The sequence below is a fragment of the Schistocerca gregaria genome, chromosome 6 (genome assembly GCF_023897955.1).
Source record: "Schistocerca gregaria isolate iqSchGreg1 chromosome 6, iqSchGreg1.2, whole genome shotgun sequence".
NCBI lineage: Eukaryota > Metazoa > Arthropoda > Insecta > Orthoptera > Acrididae > Schistocerca > Schistocerca gregaria.
Genome location: NC_064925.1, coordinates 138,751,783 through 138,779,695, shown reverse-complemented (window position 1 = coordinate 138,779,695; position 27,913 = coordinate 138,751,783). Strand labels below are relative to the sequence as shown.

The window sequence follows — 27,913 nt, the reverse complement described above, 5'->3', positions numbered from 1 at the left end:
AATGAAAATCTGTACCTGGTTTATGATGCCAAGGATTTAGGAATGTTCAAATTGGCCACTTGGCGAAGAGATTACAACCTGGATCTCTGCTTTGTGTCCCAGGACTGCAGAGGGCACCCAGTGCCTATAGCCAAAGAAGTCATATCTAATTTCCCACACAGCCAGCACAGGCTAGTAATACTCAATATGGGGCTCTGTGTACCAATAGACATCTATCCCATGACCCAGATGGGACTTCCACAGGGCTGAGTGGTGGAGTTTTGCTGACCACCTACATAAATACATGTTTTATTCCACCTAAACCTAAAAACTACGCTCAATTCGTCGGAGCTGTTCTTACCGCTGGTAAGAACTTTATCCATCGTCGGTACAGAAAGGAATACATACTAGGCTGGAACGAACATTGTCAACAACTTTATTAACAGTACAGTAAAACTGGCAACAGTGATATTGCAAATGAGCTCCTCCAAAGTCTTGACACTGCTAGAAGAGTAAAAGGTGTGAGATAGTAAGAAAATGTAAAATTCAGACATTCACATAGAAACGCATGGAGACTTCAGCGTAAGCTTGATAGAGCCTCCAATAAACGGGGGGGGGGGGGGGGGGGGGGCAGAAACCATGTATTTCAGGTAACCACATCACTAGCCTTATAGCTGAAATACCAGATCATCCAATGACAAACAACATACTTCCAAAATAAAACAAGAACTCACATAAGCTCAGTGCTCAAACAAATCCAATTTCTCTTCACCATTTACACTGACTGAACTAGATGAAGCCTTGAAAAAAAATTAAGCATGATAAAGCACCTTGTCTGGATAATATACACCCAGAATTTCTGATCAACATGGGTAATGGTGGAAAAAAACATCCTAGATATATAGATCACTGCCAAACGATCTAAAGAGAACATAAATAGTGCCAATTTTGAAACCACGTATACCAGATGACCACCCTCAAAAGTTTCAGACCAATTTCCATTTTGAGCTGTACTTATAAACTCTTGGAGCAGCTCATCTACACTAGAATTAGTGGCTTCATTCTGGAATATATCTCAGCTCAGCAAGTGAGTTTCAGGCCACAGAGAAGTTACTGCAACCAGGTACTGACCCTAACAACTTTCATAGAGGCTATTTTCCAAAAAAACGCGAAGACTTCTATCATGTTCATGAACCTAACTGCGGTATATGATAAAGTCTGGTGAGAAGGGATAGTATACAAATTACTAAAAACAATCTGATGCCAAAAAACTGTAACTCTCATCAACACCATGATAAACAATAGATATTTTCATGTTTACTTGGGAGAAAATGTGAGTAAGGAGAGGAAATTAAGTAATATCTACCACAGGGCTCCGTCTTAGCCCCTCTATTATTCAACTTAATCTTCGATCTCCCCAATACCAGGTCAACAAAATTCTATTACGCAGACAATATCGCTCTTGCCCATATAACCCAGGATCTTGGACAAGCGGAGACAATTCTCCCAGACGATATAGCCATTATGAGGACCTATTTTAGAAAGTGGCGACTTAAACCCAGTACAAATAAACCCGAAGTATGTGAATACTATCTAACAAACAAACAAGCTAATGCGAAGCTCAGAGTCAAACTTAATGGAAACTCTCTTTGCCATACCAAGTACGATAAGTGCCTTGGTGTCACCCTTGACTGCACCCTTTCATATAAAAAACATCTTTAATATACTGCTGCCAAGATAACAAGCCGTAACAATGTTATTCAAAAATTGTGTGGAATGACATGGGGAGCTTCAGCAGATACCTTGTGCAAATCCTCCATTACGCTGGTCTTCTCATCAGCTGAGAAGTGTATGGCTAAACAGCTGCCACACCAACTTGATCAGTGTCCAGTTGAACCACACTAAGCGGTTAATAACTGGAGCAATCCGACCAACACCAATTTATTGGATTCCTCTGCTGAGCAACATCGATCCATCTGCAATCTGCAGAAGTGAGGCCTTGCTTAAGAAATACAACAAGCTAAAGGATAACCTGGAATTACCCAAATAGGAAGACATACCACGTTTATGATGAAATAGACTCGGTTCAATAACCCCACCATTTTGACAAGCAAAACAGCTAGATGCCAGTGATATCAGGGTGAGAGACCTGTGGGACCAGAGCTGTCTACTTACTGAAAATCCTGAACAGCTTGAGTGGTTCTGAAAGTATAACTATGATACTGCTCACACAGAACTCAACAGGAAACTGTGGGTCAAATTTAACAGTGCTCACCCTGAGCATGGTTGATGTGCAGACCCTCTTTACAAATGGCGTGCAACAGCCTCCAGTTTGTGACTGTGTGGCTCCGAACCAGACTATCAGTCACATTAGGAATGAATACCCCTTGTGTTCCTACCAGAGGAGTTGAAACGACCCCATGAAAGCTGATAGGACTCTTATATGGATTAGGAACCTAGATACTGACATTTAGTTAGCTTTATATGTAGTTTTGTATGTTCATATTCCTGTTACATATATTATTTCTAATGTCCTATACCTGTAATTTTAAACTGCATGTGAGCCATAAAAATAAATAATAATAAAGTCACCAGTGCTATGACCTTCCAGGATTATCAAAACTGTGAAACACATGTACTGTATATCAAAAATAAAATAGTAAAGAAGCAACAGAAAATGAGATCTGGAGTAGTGATATTAGTACAAACAGTTAGGTAAATGACACTGTTACCAGATAATAGTTGGGACAGAAATGATGACATACTGAAATCAATGACCACCATATTCAATGATTATTTTCTCACAATGTAAATAAATATTGCACGTGCCAACAAAGAAGTACATACAGTTGTGTTAGCTTTTATCAAGCAGGCTTTGTTCGCGCATCCAACCAGTTTAAAACTACAATTACTAACAAAATTAGTGAACATTGTGACAACAGTAAAAATGGATACAGTAATTTTTTGGCTACAATACTGTTTCTAGTGTAATATGCTCACTCTGGATCTTTCTTCATTAACTACTTTGCAGACCATCTTTCATAAAAGATCTGTTACAGGAAAAGATAATTTGATCTAAACTATAAAAAAAAAGAGAGAAAGAAAGAAAAAGAGAAGAAGAGTCCTAGCAGAGCTTAACAACAAAAATCCTTTTTATTGGCACATTCCATGACTTGCCATGGCTTTTGACTTTGTGAGTCATAAAATTTTACTCTGAAAAGTAAAATGTTGCATTAAAGGCACCCAACTAGCATGGAGGCAGCCATCTTTCAAAATAAAAAGCCTAAACGTGCACTCACTAGTTTGCATTTCTGAACTGAACTCAGAAACGAGGAACCATAAAATATGGAGTCTCACAACAATTAATACTGGGATTATTCCTGTTCTTAACAAACATAAGCCACTTCTTGATGACCTGTACAGACTGTTCAAAAACTGTCACACTTACCGATTATCCAGGCTTTCTAATTAATGGCCCACATGATAGCTCAATACGTCTACAACTGGGTCACAGTAAGGGCCTATTACACAGATTCACTCTCCCCACAATATCAAAAAAGCAGAAATAACCTAATGGATTGTTTGCTGATGATGCTCTAGTCTACAGGAAAGTAGTATCACACGAAAGTTGTGAACAAATCAATGAGGATTTGCAGAAAATAAATGTGTGTTGTAATGACTGGCAGTTACCTCTCAATATCAGTAAGTGTAACCTACTGTGTATAACAAAGCGAAAATCCCCATTAATGTACAAGTACAAAATAAATGCCCAGCCTTTGGAAGCAATAACGTCCATCAAGTATCTGGGTGTGACTATTCGAAAAGATCTCAAATGGAATGATCAATTTACACAAGTAACGGGTGAGGCGAACTCTAGATTGCTGTTTATTGGTAGAATCCTGAAGCGATGCAGTCGTTTAACAAAGGAAATAGCTTACAATAAGTTAGTTTGTCCAGTCTTGGAGTATTGTTCGTCTCTATGGGACCCTTATCAGTTGGGTCTTATTCAACAGATTCAGAAGGTCCAAGGAAGAGTGGCAAGATTCGTGACTGGTACATTTAGCCATTGCGAGAGTATTACAAATCTCATAGAAAGTTTGAAGTGGGACACACTTGCAGATAGACGGCATGCTAAACAGAAGGAGCTGCTCACTAAATTCTGAAATCAAATCTTCACCGAGGATGCAGAGCATACATTATTACTACCAACTTTCAAATTGTGCAATGATCACCATTCAAAGCTAAGGGAAATAAGAGCTTGTACCGAGGCGTTCAGTCAGTCGATTTTCCCTCACACGATCTGGGAGTGGAAGAAAAAGGAGGGGGTGGGGGGGCGGGGGGGGGGGGGGGGGGGGGGGGGGAGGGCGGCGAGATGACTTTGGTGCGAACTGTGCCCTCCACCACACACCACTTGCTGGCTAGTGGAGTATATATGTAGATCTAGAAACACACATATACTTTAATAATGATAAATTAAATGAAATGCAATGTAAATGGATACACCAACATATATATTCTAAATGCTGGTCTAACAGTGCATGGTAGACAATGCGCTATCCATATACATTACATCTGTGTATGTAGGTGGCTAACAGATGTGCACAAACAGTGTGGTCAAGGGAGCAAATAACGCAATTATTTAAAAGGTTCTTGAGCTTCAATTTGTTTTATGAGCTATACATAACTGTTACAATCCTACCTTTAACGTCCCTGAATTCCTTCAATGTCTGCTTTATAAGAACTCCAGATGCTGAAGCAGTCGCTACTAGTGCATTAGTTGCAGATTGCTTTACAGATGTGACCCATTTCCCCCGAATCCTCCCAACAAACCTAAGTACAGTAGTCACCTCATCACATCCACAAATTACTTGTTAATGGTAATTCTGCTGAACTACTATTTGCTCAATCACATTACAACAAACACAATTTAGATACAGATTTTTGCCTGAGTTTAGAGTGTATTTGAGAATCCTTAAGATTTTGCTACAAAATTAAAATCACTTTTCTAAATCAGAGTTACAAATTATCTGATTATCCAGATTCTAGTCCTGAACATATGTGATAGTGGCAATCAAGTAGTAATGTTTGAACATAAACATGTCTCTTTCTTATGGCACATAGGTAACTGTTGTTTTACAATAAGGAGAAATGAGCTCATGTATGTTAAGCTAAGATAGCAGGAAAAATGAAGCTATTTAATACAACTGAGGGAGGAGCGATTTACCTGCTAGTTTTGTGACATTAAAGTTAACTAAGTAAGCACAAACATTTCACAGCAGTTTAATTATAGTTATTAATCAGTACAATGTCTAATTACTACTGCCTAAAGTTAATATACGAGGGCTATTCAGAAAGAAAGGAACGTTTCATATGACGCCACTAGACGCACGCCGATCGCATATATTTTGGTATGTGCGTGCTCGGCAGCTCAGTCAGTAACAATCCGTGACAGTGGGAAAGTCTCTGCATCTGGTTTTTTCAATATGTGAATTTGAAATGGGGGTTGCAATCAAAAAATCCTGCCAGTTGTGAGGTGCAGTCTGTGATACAGTTTTTGTTGGCAAAAAACCTAAAACCTATAGAAATTTATCATGAATTGTGCGAAGTGTACGGAAACAACATAATGAGTGAATGTTCTGTCTGGAAATGGTGCATTCGGTTTAAAAATGGCCGATCCAAAGTTCATGATGAAGAGACGAGTGGACACCTCAGCATTTTCTGCCCAACTTTGCACAGCCTTAGAAGAGCATTTCAAAACAAACGCTGAGGAAAGCTGACGTTCAAAATTTTGTTTTTGCATGACAATGCCTGACCTCACATGGCAAACTGCAATAAAGAACTCCTTAATTCATTCAAACGGGAAATTCTCTCTCATCCGCCCTACAGCCCCGATCTTGCACCAAGCAACTTCCACTTGTTTCCCAAGATGAAGAACTGACTTGCAACGCAGTGCTCTGATGATGACACGGAACTCCAGGCGGGCGTGACTCACTGGCTGAAGTCTCAGGCGGCAGAATTTTACGACGAAGGTCTTTCAAAGCTTGTCCACCGCTATAATTTAAGTATCTCGACGTGTTTGGTGACTACGTGGAAAAGTAGTATGTCAGTCGCTCTTTGAGATGTATTAAAATGTATTTCTTGACTTAGTTTTTTTTTAATGCCAAAACGTTTCCTACTTTCTGAATAGCCCTCGTATAACTTGTCTTCTTCCACAGCACTTAAGATGGTTTTTATTAGGGAATCTATGAAACATGATGACTCATCCGGAAAGAGAAATTAAACAGCCTGGAGTTTAATTAATTCTTGTTTATTAATAAAAAATAAATAAAAACAGACTAAACTGTTACAATATTATGAGAAGGAAAGTTGCTACTTACCATATAACGGAGATGCTGAGTCGCAGATAGGCACAACAAAAGATGACCCCGCAGGGGCGTGTGTGTGTGCGTGTGTGTGCGTGTGCGTGCGTGTGTGGGCGGGCGCGTGCGCGCTCACACTCATATTGTTGACGAAGGCCATTGGCCAAAAGCTTTGTGTATGAAAATCTTTTTGTTGTGGCTATCCGCGACTCAGCATCTCCATTATATGGTGAGTAGCAACTTTCCTTCTCATACTGTTACATTCCATTCTGGATTTTCCATTGTTAAACTAAACTGATATGTAGTTTACAATAAATCTCGTAGCAACGAACTAATAGCAATGATACAATTCTCGTAGCCGTTCATTAATGAATGATTCCCAACAGACATAAAATGAAACAGCTCGTACCTAACAGTACACATTAAGACAACAGGACATATTATTATTAGTGTACTATACCTATCTCTTGTACAGGACTGCATGTGGAGATGCCACATTCATTTATAGACTTCTCAGCAGCATCAGCACATGGGCCTGTTTTTTCAGCAAATCCTAGGTAATTGTAAGAGCCCAAATTTAGGCACTGTGTTTCAGTACCTGTAAACCTAAAAATGTTATGACTATTGATTATTTGCTCCATTACTGTAAACAAACAAGAACACAAATTAATTGCACAATTACACAAAAACTGGTCAGAATAGGAAACATGAAAAAGCAAATGTGAGAAACAGACAATGAAGCCACACCAAACTGCTAACAATTCATGAAGAACATATTAATAGTAAGAGGCATCATCTGAATTCTAGGTTTATGGCACAAAAAATATGTAAGTCTTGCACCACATTCAAACACCATTAACAGGATGTAAGAGATGATCATATTGTAAGAAGTAATAGGAGCATGTAAGTAAATGTTAGTTGGAATCAGTGAATGAAATACATATTGTAAACTTCACAGGCAGTCTAAAAGGAATGCAAAATGTGCGTACAACCCCCTCCCCCCCCCCCCCCCAAACACAGATGCCTTATTTAAAAGTATGACCTTAAAATACTCACTTCCCAGATAGTCTCTTCTCAAACACACACAAAATCCTCACCCTTTTTTGGGCAAGCAGACCATCAAATTGGAACAGGAACAAGAGGAACAGAGGGAGGAGATTAGTGTTTAATGTCCTGTCGACAAATAGGTCATTAGAGATGGACTAATTGGAACACACAATTTGCTTAAGCACCTGGTTTATACCATTACTGTATCTGTAAAATTACTCCTAAAGGAGCCAGTCTAACTGAAATGTTGATTGAGATTCAATCCAAATAAATAAACGTAGGATGCAAACAATGTCTTCAATTACATCAAAGCAAACACACACATAATTTTGTTAAAATTTTATAATTCTTTTCTTAATGTCTTGCATGAACTGCTCGAATTTTTTACTGTATATGATCCTTCTGTTTTTGGATCTATGGTCACAATTATTGTACTATTTGTTCCTCAATATGTTCCTAATAAAGCATTTAGCAAGCATTAAACAGACCACAGAGGCTACTTCTGCTTCCATTCCACTTGTTGAGATATTTCTCACTAGCTGGTATTTTAAATGTGAGTTGTTGCATCTTTAGTTAACAAGATCCATTAATTAGTATATCATGCTTCCTATTAATGAATTATCCTCTAAAAGAAATATTTTGATTTGGCTATATGATGTGTCACCTCACATTTTAATATCATGTGAATGTAAAAACTTTATAAAACATTTTATCTTTCATTAAAATCCTTTTTAGCTGCAATTTGCTCGAATTAAATTCTTACACACTGTACGTGAATGAGAACAACCACTGTTCTAGTTATAAATTTCTTCTCATCATCTCAGAAACATTCATCTCAATACGCAGAGCAAATGATGATGATGATGATGATTGGTTTGTGGGACGCTCAACTGTGCGGTCATCAGCACCCGTACAAAGTCCCAATTTTTACATGGTTCAATTTTTTACACAATCCAATCAACCCACTGTCACGAATGATGATGATGATGATGATGATGATGATGATGATGATGATGACGACAACACAAACACCCAGCCCTCAGGAAGAGAAAACCCGCAACCCAGCTGGGAATCGAACCTGGGACCCCGTGATCCAGAGGCAGCAATGCTAGTCACTGGACCACAAGCTGCGGACAGCAGAGCAGATGTAAATGTTTAGCAATGTTACTATAATATGATGCATTCAAGCTGTTTGAAACTCTTGCTTCCTGTGGAGGGAGGAGGTGCTCAACAGCTAATTAAAATTTCACATTTCTCCAGACCCCAATATGCTGCTTACAGATAAATCCATTTAAGCTATTAATTTAGATAAATGATAAAGAAGTGCATAATATAATGACCTGAACTGAAAACTGTGTCATTATAACCTGATGTTTCTACCTACGCTAAGTAACCTGCATCTGGATTTCTATCTGAGGCACATTTATCCAAGGGGCCCACATTATCTTGTGCTGGATATGTCTAGAGTTCTTCTGCAATGTCTCCTTCTGTGTAAGGTTTATCATCTCCATCTACACTCCACTGAACACCTAATGATTTGTGGCACATGGTACCTCTGGCACCACTTATCTGATCTCCCCCCCCCCCCCCCCTTTCACTGTTCCACTTGTGAATTACGTGTGGGATGAATGTCGTCAGTAAACTTCTGTATCAGCTCTATTTTCTACAATTTTCTCATTGTGATCATTTTGCAAGTCTTAGGTGAGATGAAGTAATATGTAAAAAAAATGAAACACCTACAGCCATTGTTATGTCATCTACTGCATGGCTACCAGATCTTTTCCTTCAGTGCACAATCTTCAGAACTTAGCTAAAGGGGTTAATACCATCCACATACACGATGCATCAGTGGCCAACATAACTGGTTTATGCAGACTACATGTAACTGGGATGTTGTCTCTCCAACCATCAGCTATCAACTGAGTCAACTGATTGTCAGAGAGATAACATCACAGCTGTAGGCAGTCTGGGTAAACCAGTTATGTTGGCCACTGATGCATTGTGTATACGGATGGTGTTAACTCCTTTAGCACCAGCTAAGGCCTCAAGATAGCAGACTGACGCTCCAAAACTAGTAGCCATACAATAAATATCATCATAAGAATGTCTGTAGGGTTTCATCTTTTTACACAAGTCAACGGTCAACATTCCTCAGACCTCCGATCACAAGGATGGACAAGCAAAAACTTGAAGTAATATGGTTTCCAACTCTTCCTAATGACGAGATTAACATTATTATAGTATGTGTAAAAATTAGTCTGCGACCTTGAAGCTTCTCTGTGTATTTAGCCTTGTTAGAAATCTGTAGATATGTAAAGATGGATTTTTTCTTAATAGTTTCTAATCCAATCCAAAAGTTACCATCAATGTCAGATTCTTTGGATTCAGAAGAACAATCAGTTACATCATTTGTTAAAAAATATGACTGCAGTGCCACACCTGCCTACGTATACAGGTTAGGACTGCTGCATTAAGAATCTGTGGCAGTCTTACCGCTTATGGTGACATCAAATAAGTCATCCTCACTGTTTCGTATTGTGGGTATTTCAGTTATTCTCAGTGTAACCATGGTGATGTGACATTTTCTTTGCAGAACATATGTCGATAAAAATACAGTGATGAACAGTAAGACATAAAGTGAAAGCTAAACTAGCATAACAAGATCACAACAAACACAATATTCAAACAAAAATTAGTGGCCATAGCTGTGAAAAGCTACCGAGATATGGAGCACAAAATCTGGTGTATGCTGAAACTCCTCAACAGCACTCACGTATGTGGACTGGCTGCGTGTATAAATTTGTTATCAGCACTCAGGGTCGGCAAGGAAGTAGCACAGAAAGAAAACCCAGAGGCCACACTTAAACTCTTCAACTGCACATTGGGAAGGCAGAGTATGACGAGTTAACTTGACAACAGCAACCAAATGGTTAATATTATACAGATACTGAGACCATAGACTGACTAAGTCTTGGAGCACTACCTCCCCTCCACCCCTTCCCCCTTTCTCCCATAACATCATCACTTTCTATACATATTCCCTATTTGTTAAATAATGTATCCACTGATACAAAATTTCTTGACAGATTAAAACTGCATGGCCCTTATCTTTCAGCAGCAATATTCTAATGGAATAAGGTTATCTAATGAAGACTCAAAAGATGGGTACAGAAAGAAGAAAGCTCCGAGGGACATTCAGAGTCATATTTTGATAGCCTAAACTGTAAAAGCAAGAAACAAGGGTTCAGGATTTGATCGTACAATATATACAGTTCTAATCTTTATGTAAGCTTAGTATGGATTATTATTACATTATGTTAAATATTTTAGAGATCTTGACAATTTTCATTTGAGGAAGTGATGTTTCATTATATGATCAATGGTAGTATCAAAAATTATATAAAATGTTTGGTTTTTCAAAGAAGTTTAATTTAAAGAAGGGTGTATACAAGAACATTTTCATCACCACCTAAAAAACCGTTATAATATTACACCCATGGGAAAACTGGGTAGTTAATACAATGTATCTTCAAGACAAACTGGGTTAACCAAAGTTTACAGTATCACCCATTGGCTTCAACCCATGACGTAACACTTGCATTATGTGAAGTCACTGTGGTGTGGTTTCTCAAATGAATCGTGTTTCAAGCGGCATGTTGAAGTAAGAAGTGGCGCATTCTAGTGTGGGATGTTTGTATTTCTAAACTGTTTGTGAGTGATGATAGTATGGCACTGGACTTAGTGCAGTGTGTTACTTGTGTTTTGGAAGTTTGCTTCTGTTGGCTTGTCTGGGCGCCATTATAATGTCGTTTGTTATCGGCTCTAATCTGTCTTCGGTTTTGAGATTGTTATTAATTGTGTTGTCAATGGTTTGAAATTGACTGTACTTCTGTTTTTTGTTTGATGGTAGGTATGGATCTTACAATGTAATTTACTAGTCCTTTATTAGGTGCTACAATGGATGCCAATATGGCTGCTAAAATTAAATTTCTCCAGTTATGGTCTTGTGATGTAATGTTTGAGGTGTCAGCACTGCATTATGTGTCAGCTGACTTTGGTGGTGAATACATTTCTAATGTGTTATTGTTATTATTTCTTTCCTTTCTCAGACGTTATGCCTGGTTAATAATGGAAAGTGACCCGCACCTTGTCAAGTGTGACTTCCTTTTAACTGTACGGTATATGTTACATTGCATTTAGGAACTTTCGGGTAATTGAACATGTATCAATAATTACAGATTTCCGTAGTTGTATACATACGTTTGGATGTAGCTGTATTGCGTTGATGTACTGGTGGATATTGTGTGGTATGACTCCTGTAGTTGATAGTATAATTGGTATAATGTCAACTTCATCCTGATGCCACATGACCTCCTCAGCCAGTTGGAGGTATTTTTCCATTTTTTTCTCCTGTTTTCTTCTGTATATTTGTTGTATTGGGTATGGATATTTCGATTAGTTGTGTTAATTTCTTCTCTTTATTGGTGAGTATGATGTCATGTTTGTTATGTGGTGTTGTTTTATCTGTTATAATGGTTCTGTTCCAGTATAATTTGTATTCATCATTCTCCAGTACATTCTGTGGTGCATACTTGTATGTGGGAATGTGTTGTTTTATTAGTTTATGTTGTATGGCAAGTTGTTGATGTATTATTTTTGCTACATTGCCATGTCTTCCGGTGTATTCTGTATTTGCTAGTATTGTACATCCACTTGTGATGTGATCTACTGTTTCTATTTGTTGTTTGCAAAGTCTGCATTTATCTGTTGTGGTATTGGGATCTTTAATCATACGCTTGCTGTAATATCTGGTGTTTATTGTTTGATCTTGTATTGCAATCGTGAATCCTTCTGTCTCACTGTATATATTGCCTTTTCTTAGCCATGTGTTGAATGCGTCTTGATCGATGTGTGGCTGTGTTAGATGATACGGGTGCTTGCCATGTATTGTTTTCTTTTTCCATTTTACTTTCTTTGTATCTGTTGATGTTATGTGATCTAAAGGGTTGAAGAAGTGGTTATGAAATTGCAATGGTGTAACTGATGTATTTATATGAGCGATTGCTTTGTGTATTTTGCTAGTTTGTGCTTGTTCTATAAAGAGTTTTCTTAAATTGTCTACCTGTCCATAATGTAGGTTTTTTATGTCGACAAATCCCCTTCCTCCTTCCTTTCTGCTTAGTGTGAATCTTTTTGTTGCTGAATGTATGTGATTTATTCTATATCTGTGGCACTGTGATCGTATAAGTGTATTGAGTGCTTCTAGTTGTGTTTAATTCATTTCACTACTCCAAATGAATAGGTCAATATTGCTATAGCATAAGTATTTATAGATTTTGTCTTGTTTCTTGCTGTCAATTGTGTTTTCAGTATTTTTGTTAGTCTTTGTCTATATTTTTCTTTTAGTTCTTCTTTAATATTTGTATTATCTATTCCTATTTTTTGCCTGTATCCTAGATATTTATAGGCATCCGTTTTTTCCTTCCCTTCTATGCAGTTGCTGTGGTTATCCAATAAGTAATCATCTTGTTTAGCGTGTTTTCACTTGACTACGCTATTTTTCTTACATTTATCTGTTCCGAAAGCCATATTTATATCATTGTTGAATACGTCTGTTATCTTTAGTAATTGGTTGAGTTGTTGCTGCCAGTAGTTTTAGATCATCCATGTCTAGCAAATGTGTGAATTTGTGTTGGTATGTTCCAGTAATATTATATCCATAATTTGTATTATTTAGCATGTTGGATAGTGGGTTCAGAGCAAGGCAGAACCAGAAAGAACTTAATGAGTCTCCTTGGTATATTCCACCCTTAATCTGTATTGGCTGTGATGTGAAATTATTTGAATTTGTTTGGATATTAAGTGTGGTTTTCCAATTTTTCATTACTATGTTTAGGAACTGTATCAGTTTAGGATCTACTTTGCATATTTCCAATATCCGTAGAAACCATGAGTGGTGTACACTATCAAATGTTTTTTGGAAATCAATGTATGTGTAGCGTAGTGTAGCAACCATTGTTTAGTTTTAGCTTGATATGTCACCTCTGCATCTATTATCAGTTGCTCTTTACATCCTCGTGCTCCTTGCAGCAGTCTTTTTGTTCTCCATTTATAATTTTGTTCTGTGTTGTATGTGTCATTAATTTCTGTGTAATGACTGAAGTCAATATTTTGTATATTGTTGGTAGTCATGTTATGGGGCGATATTTTGCTGGGTTTGCCATGTCTGCTTGATCTTTAGGTTTAAGGTAAGTTATTCCTTGCGTAAGATTATCAGGGACTGTGTATGGGTCTTCAATGTAACTGTTAAATAATTTAGAAAGAAACTTCCACATGGGAAAAATATATTAAAAACAAAGATTCCAAGACTTACCAAGCGGGAAAGCGCCGGTAGATAGCCACAATAAATAAAACACACACAGGATTTCGAGCTTTCGCAACCGGCGGCTGCTTTGTCAGGAAAGAGGGAAGTAAAAGGAAAGATGAAAGGATGTGGGTTTTAAGGGAGAGGGTAAGGAGTCATTCCAATCCCGGGAGTGGAAAGACTTACCTTAAGGGGAAAAAAGGATAGGTATATACACACACACACACACACACACACACACACACACACACACACACACACACACACACAAACACACACACACACACACACACACACACACGTATTTTATTTATTGTGCCTATCTACCGGCACTTTCCCGCTTGGTAAGTCTTAGAATCTTTGTTTTTAATATATGTTAAATAATTTAGTTAGATGTGAATGTGTTGAGGTGAACTACTTTAGCCAGAAGTTTGCTATTTTATCTTTTCCAGGGGCTATCCAATTGTGCGTAGAATTAATTGCTCGGGTGACTTCATGTTGCAAAATTATCACGTAAGGCATTTGTGGTATCATCTTGTATGTGTCTGTTTCTGCTTGTATCCACCGTGCATGTCTGTACCAGGTTTGACCATATATTGCTCCAGAAGTGTTCCATGTCTGTTATGTTTGGTGGATTGTCTATTTTAATGTATGAATGTGTTATCTATTGTCTGATAAAATTTCTTCTAGTTTGTGTTGAATGTTTGGTTTCGTTTCCTTCTATTTTCACGTTTTTTGTATCTTCTAAGTCGTTTGGCCAGGGCTTGTAATTTCTGTTTCTTTTCATCTAATTGCTCTATCACTTCATGTTGTGAGATTTTGATATTTCATTTCTCCCCCCCCCCTCCCCACGGACCTTGCCGTTAGGGGGGGGGGGGGAGGCTTGCGTGCCTCAGCGATGAAGATAGCCGTACCATACGTGCAACCACAACGGAGGCATATCTGTTGGGAAGCCAGACAAACGTGTGGTTCCTGAAGAAGGGCAGCAGCCTTAGCAGTAGTTGCAGGGGCAACAGTCTGGATGATTGACTGACCTGGCCTTGTAACAATAACCAAAACGACATTGCTGTGCTGGTACTGCGAAGGGCTGAAAGTAAGGGGAAACTATAGCCGTAATTTTTCCCGAGGGCATGCAGTTTTACTGTATGATTAAATGATGATGGCGTCCTCTTGGGTAAAATAGTCCCCGATTCGGATCTCTGGGCAGGAACTAATCAAGAGGATGTTTTTATCAGGAGAAAGAAAACTGGCGTTCTACGGATCAGAGCGTGGAAAGTCAGATCCCTTACTCGGGTAGGTACGTTAGAAAATTTAAAAAGGGAAATGGATAGGTTAAAGTTAGATATATTGGGAATTAGTGAAGTTCGGTGGCAGGAGGAACAAGACTTCTGGTCAGGTGACTACAGGGTTATAAACACAAAATCAAATAGGGGTAAAGCAGGAGAAGGTTTAATAATGAATAGGAAAATAGGAATGCGGGTAAGCTACTACAAACAGCACAGTGAACGCATTATTGTGGCCAAGATAGATATGAAGACCACACCTACTACAGTAGTACAAGTTTATATGCCAACTAGCTCTGCAGATGACGAAGAACTTGAAGAAATGTATGATGAGATAAAAGAAATTATTCAGGTAGTGAAGGGAGACGAAAATTTAATAATCATGGATGACTGGAATTCGACAGTAGGAAAAGGGAGAAAAGGAAATGTAGTAGGTGAATATGGAAAGGGGGAGAGAAATGAAAGAGGAAGCCACCTGGTAGAATTTTGCACAGAGCACAACTTAATCATTGCTAACACTTGGTTTAAGAATAATGAAAGAAGGTTGTATACATGGAAGAACCGTAGAGATACTAAAAGGTATCAGATAGATTATATAATGGTAAGACAGATTTAGGAACCAGGTTTTAAATTGTAAGACATTTCCAGGGGCAGATGTGGACTCCGACCACAATCTATTGGTTATGACCTGTAGATTAAAACTGAAGGAACTGAAAAAAGGTGGGAATTTAAGGAGATGGGACCTGGATAAACTGAAAGAACCAAGGGTAGTACAGAGTTTCAGGGAGAGCATAAGGGAACAATTGACAGGTATGGGGGAAAGAAATACAGTAAAAGACAAATGGGTAGCTTTGAGGGATGAAGTAGTGAAGGCAGCAGAGGATCAAGTAGGCAAAAAGACAAGGGCTAGTAGAAATCCTTGGGTAACAGAAGAAATATTCAATTTAATTGATGAAAGGAGAAAATATAAAAATGTAGTAAATGAAGCAAGCAAAAAGGAATACAAACGCCTCAAAAATGAGATCAACAGGAAATGCAAAATGGCTAAGCAGGGATGGCTAGAGGACAAATGTAAGGATGTAGAGGCTTATCTCACTAGGGGTAAGGTACATACAGCCTATAGGAAAATTAAAGAGACCTTTGGAGATAAGAGAACCCACTTGTATGAACATCAAGAGCTCAGATGGAAACCCACTTCCAAGCAAAGAAGGGAAAGCCGAAAGGTGGAAGGAGTATATAGAGGGCCTATAGAAGGGCGATGTACTCGAGGACAATATTATGGAAATGGAAGAGGATGTAGATAAAGATGAAATGGGAGATATGATACTGCGTGAAGCGTTTGACAGAGCACTGAAAGACCTGAGTCAAAACAAGGCCCCCGGAGTAGACAACATTCCATTAGAACTACTGATGGCCTTGGGAGAGCCAGTCCTGACAAAACTCTACCATCTGGTGAGCAAGATGTATGAAACAGGCGAAATACCCTCAGACTTCAAGAAGAAATAATAATTCCAATCAAAAGAAAGCACGTGTTGACAGATGTGAAAATTACCGAACTATCAGTTTAATAAGCCACAGCTGCAAAATACTAACACGAATTCTTTACAGACGAATGGAAAAACTGGTAGAAGCTGATCTCGGGGAAAATCAGTTTGGATTCCGTAGAAATACTGGAACACGTGAGGCAATACTTACCTTACGACTTATCTTAGAAGCTAGATTAAGGAAAAGCAAACCTACGTTTCTAGCATTTGTAGACTTAGAGAAAGCTTTTGACAATGTTGACTGGAATACTCTCTTTCAAATTCTGAAGGTGGCAGGGGTAAAATACAGGAAGTGCAAGGCTATTTACTATTTGTACAGAAACCAGATGGCAGTTATAAGAGTCAAGGGACATGAAAGGAAGGCAGTGGTTGGGAAGGGAGTGAGACAGGGTTGTAGCCTATCCCCGATGTTATTCTATCTGTATATTGAGCAAGCAGTAAAGGAAACAAAAGAAAAAATTGGAGTACGTATTAAATTCCATGGAGAAGAAATAAAAACTTTGAGGTTTGCCGATTACATTGTAATTCTGCCAGAGACAGCAAAGGACTTGGAAGAGCAGTTGAATGGAATGGATAGCATCTTGAAAGGAGGATATAAGATGAACATCAACAAAAGCAAAACGAGGATAATGGAATGTAGTCGAATTAAATCGGGTGATGCTGAGGGAATTAGATTAGGAAATGAGACACTTACAGTAGTAAATGAGTTTTGCTATTTGGGGGGCAAAATAACTGATGATGGTCGAACTAGAGAGGATATAACATGTAGACTGGCAATGACAAGGAAAGCGTTTCTGAAGAAGAGAAATTTGTTAACATTGAATATAGATTTAAGTGTCAGGAAGTCATTTCTGAAAGTATTTGTATGGAGTGTAGCCATGTATGGAAGAGAAATGTGGACAATAAATAGTTTGGACAGAAGAGAATAGAAGCTTCTAAAATGTGGCGCTATAGAAGAATGCTGAAGATTAGATCACATAACTAATGATGTATTGAACAGAACTGAAGAGAAATTTGTGCCACAACTTGACTAGAAGTTGGGATTGGTTCGTAGGGCATATTCTGAGGCATCAAGGGATCACCAAGTTAGTTTTGAAAAGCAGCGTGGAGGGTAAAAATCGTAGAGGGAGACCAAGAGATGAATACACTAAGCAGATTCAGAAGGATGTAGGTTGCAGTAGGTACTTGGAGCTGAAGAGGCTTGCACAGGATAGAGTGGCATGGAGAGCTGCATCAAACCAGTCTCAGGACTGAAGACCACAACAACAACAATTTCATTTCTTATAAATTGTGTTAGCTGTCCGATGTCTCTTCTCAGTTTTTCTATTCTGATCTGTAGCCTGTGTTGCCATGCTGGTTCTGTGGGTCTCTTCTGTGTGTTGGTTGGTTCTGATCTCTGCCTATATTATTGTGTATGATTGTGTTGATAGTTTTTTTTGTGTTGTTTCGAGTTGTGGGTTATTTGGGGGTCTATGCAAGAATGGTCTAATGTCTGTATTTGCGTCTTTGTATTCTATATATGTCAGCTGAAATTTATCTTGTACATCTAACATGTGTCACTTCACGTTCTATTTGTGCTTGTTCTGATGGCTGTCTTAAGATTTCGTTTTCCTCCGATTGTTTAATTGATGCGTGTTGTTCTTCGTTTGTTTGCTCTGGGATGTTCGAATCCATTACTGTATTTTCTTCTTCTTCTGATTGCACATTACTGTGTTCCAGTATTTGTTGTACTTCTTGTTTGCTGTTTTCTAATTCTGACTGGGGTATCCTGTTATTTCTGATTATTACACAGACCTGATCAGCTAGTCGTCGTTCTGTTAAACGTTTTAATTCTGGGTATCTGGTAATAAATGTTGTGTATACTTTGATCTGTATCCAGTTGTGTTGGTTCCTAAGTTTGTTGCTTGGTAATAACAGAACATGAGGTGTCTGTTAACTTCACCTGACCATCTCATCCTCTGTCTTTGTTTCCCTTCTAGAGTGATTGCAGAAAAAATATCCTGCAAAACACCTCTATTTGGATTTAAATCATTTTCCGTGTGGCTAACAGTGTCGTTACCATTGTGGATGGGCATAGGGTTCAAGCGTCATCCCCGACCATGACAGCGCTTGTCCGAGGCTTTATTAGTTATGTCCTGAACCAACTAATCACACTAAAAGGGGGGTTAGCCCTATTAGTAGTTTGTTCTTTTCGTCACCTTTTACGACTGGCAGAACATACCAGAGGCCTATTCTTTTCACGGACATCCAGGGGGATTATTATTATTATTATTATTATTATTATTATTATTATCATCATCATCATTATTGTCATTATTGTCAGAAGTGTAATGCAGGTGTTTATGCATGCAATTTTCTTCGTGATGTGTGTTTCGAAATTTATGTTGCAGTAGCCTGAAGTTCGTGTTTAGAGGTTTCTAGTGGCGTTTGCTCTAGTTATTTTTGTGTGGTTTGGTTTTGATAAAAGTTAGTTCTGCTAGTTATAGTTGATGCATATTGTAGGCTTTGTTTAAGCTATGTACGTCAAGTGAAATTTTTAGTACATATTTTCTGGAGGTTTTTGTTGGTTCATGGTATAACTGATTTTGTTTTACCTCTGTAGGTCAACTACTGATTCCTTTTCTCAAGTTTTTTTGATATTGTAGCTTTTTGACTGTCAAGGTTGTCAGTTTGTTGATTTTTGCATTTGTATTTTTTTGCAACATCATCATTATTAGGACTGTCGTGTATTTAGTTTGTCCCTGCCCAAAACCCCCTAATACCTGTGCTTCTCTCATTACTTTCACATTAGTTCCATAATTAAATATTTTTAGTTGTTCTTATCTGCAATGTCATGGTCGCCATATTTTATTAACTTTATATAGGTGTAACCGCCACATTGATGATATCATGGGTGAAACACGTGTGGTATCGCAATCCCTGGTATTCCCAAGGACCACTCAGTCTCATAAGGAACATTACTTATGTTTCACTTGCATATATGAGAGACTACGATTTCTATGTTCAACATCACTTTACAAAAAAAAAAAAGGTAACCATAGGTACCATTTCTGATTTATTTAATGTCACCAACTTTCTACATAGATTTATGTCAGTGAAACATATTTGCTTTTAGCCCACTCCTAATGCATAAGGAAAGACAATTTTACTTTGCTTTAGTTTTCCTTCACTGTAAAGAAATAAATACAGCAACACTTTAGCCCAACACAAAATTTACTTTAATGAAAATTTGTAGGTCATTTTAATTCTTCAATTTTATGATACCCATTTCAAACATTATTAACTTATTTGCAACAACAATAAATTCAGAACTAATATTTTCCTTTCAAATGTCACCATTCAGTTATTGATGTACATTCTATTGTAGAATCTAGCCATCACAACATGTTGTTCATTAAGTGAAATGTACCTGTATTTGGATTCCTAAAACACTACCACGTAAAGCGAGGACAATATTATTAAAACAAAGTTATAATTAATCTCAAACTGTAGAACTCAAATAACTTATCTGTGGTTAACAACAATGCAAGTTCAACAGCTGACCTATAACTTTCAGTCCCTTGCTTGCATGTATCAAATGTATTTATCAGACACTTCACACAGCAAGTGTCTTCATCCATACCACTGCATTTGTTCTATCCACTATTTTCATATACCACATTAATTTCATGCTTCCACAATCATGTATGTCAGCTGACATTAAAGGAGTAAAGCAAGGTATGACGAAGAGGCTGAGGAAACTACAAAATAAATAACTCACTAGCATTCTGGCAGCTATTGAACTCAGCACTCTTAAGTAAATTAGTAGCAAGATTCCAAAATAAAGAATCTATTTTGTGAACTTCACTATTTTTAGCACTCCAAGTCTTGTAACAGATATTCGAAATAGGCAGATCTCAATACATAAACATAATTATATCTACTGTCAGCCATAAATCTAAAGTTCCGTATATCTGTCTTGACGTAATATAATTCTTGAACACTGCAGCAACAAATATGAAACATAATATGCATACTGTGTCATGTTGTTAAAAAGTATCTACTTAGTAAGCAATGTTGTGAAATACAACAAAACCACAATGCAGGAAACAGAGAGAGAGAGAGAGAGAGAGAGAGAGAGAGAGAGAGAGAGAGAGAGAGAGAGAGAGAGACTATAAAATTTTAATAATAAAATACATTGGCATCCTACCAAAACTGAAAACTTACTCAAATGTCCACCCATAATCCCTCGTAATTCTGTCTTTTAACGTGACCTCAGCACCAGGAACACTGCAAATTGGTTGATTCCAACAATCACGCACTCTGCGATACACATAGAGCAAGTAAAAGCTCTCAAATCTGTCATATAATGGTGCATAGCCCTGAAATTCAAAAGACTGTTGTTAAACCACTATTAATTGTAACCCACAATGGAGCTTTAATGTGACAATATTTACAAAACACTTAAAGTACATTATCAATTACCTGAGACAAATAATGGGACGAATACAATAAATGCTATACCTTTCTCACTCTTCCACAATAATTCACTTAGTTTTTAGCATGACATTAAATAATGTCCGATGAAACTCTTTTTGCTTGCGAAAAAAAACAGTGAATGTAACATCATTTACGCCACGTCTTACAAAGTAGGGACTAATGGCCTTTTTAATTTAGTCCCTTTAACCCCCACGAATCAACCAACCATCTTACCAAGTATCTGATTAACTAAATCCATAAATTGTAAATCACAATTAGTAACTAAAATGACAACAATGCACTTTGTACACACGCCCGTTTTGCAGTGTGTCAATAACTTACCATTTGACAACTACTGTTGTTGTTGTTATTGTCGTGGTCTTCAGTCCTAAGACTGGCTTCATGCAGCTCTCCACACTAATCTATCCTGTGCAAGCTCCTTCATCTCCCAGTACCTACTGCAACCTACATCCTTCTGAATCAGCTTAGTGTATTCATCTCTTTGTCTCCCTCTACAATTTCTACCCTCCACGCTGCCCTCCAATGCTAAATTTGTGATCCCCTCATGCCTCAGGGACATGTCCTACCAACCAATCCCTTCTTCTAGTCATGTTGTGCCACAAACTTCTCTTCTCCCCAATCCGATTCAATACTTCCTCATTAGTTATGTGATCTACCCATCTAATCTTCAGCATTCTTCTGTAGCACCAGATTTCTTCTATTCTCTTCTTGTCCAAACTATTTATTGTCCATGTTTCACTTGCATACATGACTACACTCCATACAAACACTTTCAGGAACAACTTCCTGACACTTAAATCTATACTCGATGTTAACAAATTTCTCTTCTTCAGAAACACTTTCCTTCCCATTGCCAGTCTACATTTTATATCCTCTCTACTTCGACCATCATCAGTTATTTTGCTCCCCAAATAGCAAAGCTCCTTTACTACTTTACGTGTCTCATTTCCTAATCTAATTCCCTCAGCATCACCCGACTTAACTCTACTACATTCCATTATCCTTGTTCTGCTTTTGTTGATGTTCATCTTATATCCTCCTTTTAAGACACTGTCCATTCCGTTCAATTGCTCTTCCCAATCCTTTGCTGTCTCTGACAGAATTACAACGCCATTGGCAAACCTCAAAGTTTTTATTTCTTCTCCATGGATTTTAATATGTACTCCAATTTTTTCTTTTGTTTCCTTTACTGCTTGCTCAATATACAGATTGAATAACAACGGCGATAGGCTACAACCCTGTCTCACTCCCATCCCAACCACTGTTTCCCTTTCATACCCCTCGACTCTTATAACTGCCATCTGCTTTCTGTACAAACTGGAAATAGCCTTTCGCTCCCTGTATTTTACCCCTGCCACCTTCAGAATTTGAAAGAGAGTATTCCAGCCAACATTGTCAAAAGCTTTCTCTAAGTCTACAAATGCTAGAAACGTAGGTTTGCTTTTCCTTAATCTAGCTTCTAAGATAAGTCGTAGGGTCAGTATTTCCTCCCATGTTCCAACATTTCTACGGAATTCAAACTGATCTTCACCGAGGTTGGCTTCTACCAGTTTTTCCATTCGTCTGTAAAGAATTCGTGTTAGTATTTTGCAGCTGTGGCTTATTAAACTGATTGTTCGGCAATTTTCACATCTGTCAGCACCTGCTTTCATTGGGGTTGGAATTATTATATTCTTCTTGAAGTCTGAGGGTATTCTGCCTGTCTCATGCATCTTGCTCACCAGATGGTAGAATTTTGTCAAGACTGGCTCTCTCAAGGCCATCAGTAGTTCCAATGGAATGTTGTTTACTCCGGGGGCCTTGTTTCGACTCAGGTCTTTCAGTGCTCTGTCAAACTCTTCACGCAGTATCATATCTCCCATTTCATCTTCATCTACATCCTCGTATATTTCCATTATATTATCCTCCAGTACATCGCTCTTGTATATGCCCTCTATATACTCCTTCCACCTTTCTGCTTTCCCCTCTTTGCTTAGAACTGGGTTTCTATCTGAGCTCCTGATATTCATAAAAGTGGCTCTCTTTTCTCCAAATGTCTCTTTAATTTTCCTATAGGCTGTATGTACCTCACCCCTAGTGAGATAAGCCTCTACATCCTTACATTTGTCCTCTAGCCATCCCTGCTTAGCCATTTTGCATTTCCTGTTGATCTCATTTTTGAGGCGTTTGTATTCCTTTTTGCCTGCTTCATTTACTACATTTTTATATTTCCTCTTTTCATCAATTAAATTGAATATTTCTTCTGTTACCCAAGGATTTCTACTAGCCCTTGTCTTTTTACCTACTTGATCCTCTGCTGCCTTCACTACTTCATCCCTCAAAGCTACCCATTTGTCTTTTACTGTATTTCTTTCCCCCATTCCTGTCAATTGTTCCCTTATGCTCTCCCTGAAACTCTGTACTACCCTTGGTTCTTTCAGTTTATCCAGGTCCCATCTCCTTAAATTCCCACCTTTTTTCAGTTCCTTCAGTTTTAATCTACAGGTCATAACCAATAGATTGTGGTCAGAGTCCACATCTGCCCCTGGAAATGTCCTACAATTTAAAACTTGGTTCCTAAATCTCTGTCCTACCATTATTTAATCTATCTGATACCTTTTAGTATCTCCAGGGTTTTTCCATGTATAGAACTTTCTTTTACGATTTTTGAACCAAGTGTTAGCTATGATTAAGTTATGCTCTGTGCAAAATTCTACCAGACGGCTTCCTCTCATTTCGTAGCCCCAATCCATATTCACCTACTATGTTTCCTTCTCTGCTTTTCCTACTGTCGAATTCCAGTCATCCATGACTATTAAATTTTCGTCTCCCTTCACTACCTGAATAATTTCTTTTATCTCATCATACATTTCTTCACGTTCTTCGTCATCTGCAGAGCTAGTTGGCACATAAACTTGTACTACTGTAGTAGGCATTGGCTTAATGTCTTATCTTGGCCACAATAATACGTTCACTATGCTGTTTGTAGTAGCTTACCAGCACTCCTATTTTTTAAATTCATTATTAAACCTACTCCTGCATTACCCCTATTTGATTTTGTATTTATAACCCTGTATTTACCTGACCAGAAGTCTTGTTCCTCCTGCCACCGAACTTCACTAATTCCCACTATATCTAACTATAACCTATCCATTTCCCTGTTTTTAATTTTCTAACCTACCTGCCTAATTAAAGGATCTGACATTCCACCCTCCGATCCATAGAATGCCAGTTTTCTTTCTCCTGATAATGACGTCCTCTTGAGTAGTCCCCGCCTGGAGATCCGAATCGGGGACTATTTTACCTCCGGAATATTTTGCCCAAGACGACGCCATAATCATTTAACCATACAGTAAAGCTGCATGCTGTTGGGAAAAATTATGGCTGTAGTTTCCCTTGCTTTCAGCCGTTCGCAGTACCACAACAGCAAGGCCGTTTTGGTTAGTGTTACACGGCCAGATCAGTCAATCATCCAGACTGTTGCCCCTGCAACTACTGAAAAGGCTGCTGCCCCTCTTCAGGAACCACACATTTGTCTGGCCTCTCAACAGATACCCCCTCCGTTGCGGTTGCACCTACAGTACGGCTACCTGTATCGTTGAGCCACGCAAGCCTCCCTACCAACATCAAGGTCCATGGTTCATGGGGGGAGTGAATGTTAAGCAAGTGGGAATATTACTAAAACCAGTAATATTTTGAAGAGGGTAGTTTCTGTATTAAATGTGTGCACTTTCAACAAAAGTCATATTACAAGCATATACATTGAATTACAGTAGTCCTATAGCCTTTAGAGGCCACTGCCTCTTTTAATGTATAATTTACCCTATTCTTCATCCTTTAAGGTTCTCCATCAGGTTATATATTATGTCTTATGGATTAATTAATACACAACAATAGGGATAATTGTTGAGATCAGTGAACGAAGATATACCATACACACAGGCTGATAACACCATTAACATGGTGAAGATTTGTGCCTCAAAATATGAGCTACGAGTGACATCATAAACAACATTAAAACATTAGTCCAATTAAAACCAACAATCAAAAGTCTCCTGCTCAGGAATAAGGGATTTCGGGGAGGAAGTTCTTGTTATTAACTCCTTCAAACACATTATAAACTTAAAAATATCAGCCAAATAAAAAAAGTGAGTAAATATAACAAAGTCAGTAGATAGGATTTTTTGTTAATAGCATTCATGTAACTGTGGAATGTGCAAAATTGTTATCGGACAATACACCCTACACCTCAAGCTACACTACTGGTCGTGTCACCAGAATCTAAACGTGAATAGATAGTGTATTTTTCCTGTGATGCAGTCATATGTTTTGCTAACTAACAATCGAAGTATTGCTTTCCACTCTAACTTAGACCTTGGGCTCCACTACAGGAGCCCACCAGCATAACCTTCACTTTATAACACCGGCAATGTCACTGGTCAAAGCAGAATAATAGTATCAAAATCTTCGACACATTAATAATCTACACCAGACCAGCCCAGTCTAATTAAAAACACAATCTAACCTAAGATCCAAAACAAATAAATGATGTTCGGTAAAAAAGTTATTAATGACATCTACAAACAAAACATATAAATAAAAACACCATCTATGCAACAGATTCCTGATTTGCGTTGTTCATGATACCCTAATTGTTGCTGTTCCCTAAGGACTACACATATAGAAATAACACAGTATGTTTCAATCTGAATTTTAACACACAGTACGGTATAGAATTCACATGAATGCTTCTCACAACATGTTGGAAGCTGAGGAAATTTGCAAGTTCACCACAAAGATAACTATTAGATTATCAGAGTTTACTGAAAACAAAAGTGTCAAGTAATGCAATAGGAAGTTCATCCAGTCAGGCAAACCTGGTAGAAGACTTAACTCCTTCACTATAACACAAAGAAAAGTTTTCCCTTTGGGTTGGTAGTGTCCAGAAAATGTTCACTTCTTCAAAAACTTACCATGCATTTTATGATTTTGGTTAAACAAATTACCAGGGTTTTTCCAGTATTTTAACTACTTGTTGGTGCTTTTGATACATTGAATATTAAATCCTCACTTTGGATACATGCTTACTGTAATGCCTATCCAGAACCCTAGTCAAAATTAAGTATCAATTTGTTGACAGTTAATACTTGTCATTCTTTGGCAAGCATAATCAATACAGAATAATTCCCCAGTGGTAACATATTTCCTGTCCCAAGCAGCCTCGGGAATAAAACACAATAACTATTTTTTTATGATGAACATTTTACACAAATCAATTCGTTGGAAGGAAGGTTATAACTTACATAAGTTGTAGTGTTAATCTCCCATTTTAATGTTATGCAACTATATACGGAAAGGAAATTATACTATAAGCACGCATATAAACTCACTCCACCTTAGTTTCAGTTATAAAACAGTCACTCCCACACTTTTAATTATCACAAAAATAAGAAAAAACTAAACATTATTTAGTTTACTATACAGCACACAATACACTTTTCTTCACACCTGAGCTACATTAGACTGTTTTGGAGTTCAAGAGCTGTTGCACTGTTTAATTAAAAAAAAAAAAAATACATTTTCAGCAGCAGCACACCAATTGTAAAGAGAAACCTCACTATGGGGTGACGGTATGCCTTCTTGTATGTCCTAAATATCCACTGCAAAGCATCAATATGCAGGGACCTTATTTTTCTTAAGAAAAGTATGTTACTTATGATCTGACTTCTTCCAACTTAAGAGTGTCACATATAAAACTCCTGTTTAATGAGAGTATATCACTTCTATGGATTATGCCACACCCCAAACTTCATGTATTCTCAACTACCAAATGTTCCCCAATAACCTAAACTCTCTTGCGACAAATACTATTTTCCAAGATAGTTCTTTTCTCTAGAGGTAACTAAATTTTGATATCTATAAATGCCACTCAAGAGTTCCTTAAATTTAAAAAGATATACAACCTGAAATCACTGCAATTCATTACGTGCAAAGTGATCATTTGCTAAAAGTGCACAATAATATAAGATTCTGCACATGCAAAAATGTTGTTTACTCTTTCTTTTGAGGCGTATGTAATTCATATTAGGTCCCTATACTTATAAACAATGGTGGTAACTTCTGATTCTTAAAAGTTTTGAAGTCTATTGCAGGAGTTTACCACATCTTCATACTGCTCGTAAACAGAGTCTCAGAACACACACTTGTGTTGCAGTATTAAAATGACAAGTGCAACTTCATATTTTACAATACTTCTGTATGAACTACAAACTAAAAACTACCTCCCTGAAAGAGGAGACTTTTTAATGACAAGAAAATAATTCAGAAATATCTACTGAAATGCAGCACGACTCATTCTATGTGATACACCTTGACAGAGGTCCTGATTTGTGCAAAACGCCGTTAACATCTTCAGGGTTATAGCCCAGTGTATCAATCATAATCATTAAAGTTTTGGGTGTAACAAATACAAGTAAACCAATCACAGGCTCATTGATTTCAGGAGTAAAAAATAACACTGCTGTCACTTAGCTTCTGTTCCTGAAGGCAACACACATCTAACCTAAATAACCTACCATGTGATTTCATACTATACGTACCTCTCTGTTGCTTTTCTCCTTGGCAACTTTTGGCGTGAAAAAAATTTGGTTGAAATAGCCGAGAAACATTAATAAATAAAATCCTATAAATGTCATAATAGCTGTATATAGTGGCACCTGTTCGAAAGACTCTTTCGATCTTTTTGGCTTTTCCTTACTAAATAGTTCATCAACTTTCTTGACATCTTGCATATCCTGTAAAACAAACAGTGCTGCGATTAACAGTTTTCTGGTGTCGGTAAAATTAGCAAAGAATCAATCACAGAAAACAAACACCGGT

The 27,913-nt window shown here is 37.8% G+C and overlaps 1 protein-coding gene across 1 annotated transcript in view; it reads right to left on the bottom strand.

The window, feature by feature from the left end:
- LOC126278061 (serine palmitoyltransferase 2-like) overlaps positions 1-27,913 on the bottom strand; it is a 108,070-nt gene that overhangs the window by 53,065 nt on the left and 27,092 nt on the right. Inside the window, exons 3-5 of the mRNA XM_049977882.1 lie at positions 27,634-27,828; positions 20,783-20,937; positions 6,799-6,944 (exon numbers count right to left, since the gene is read on the bottom strand). Coding sequence (XP_049833839.1) covers positions 6,799-6,944; positions 20,783-20,937; positions 27,634-27,828 — 496 coding nt within the window. The remainder of the gene's footprint in view (positions 1-6,798; positions 6,945-20,782; positions 20,938-27,633; positions 27,829-27,913) is intronic.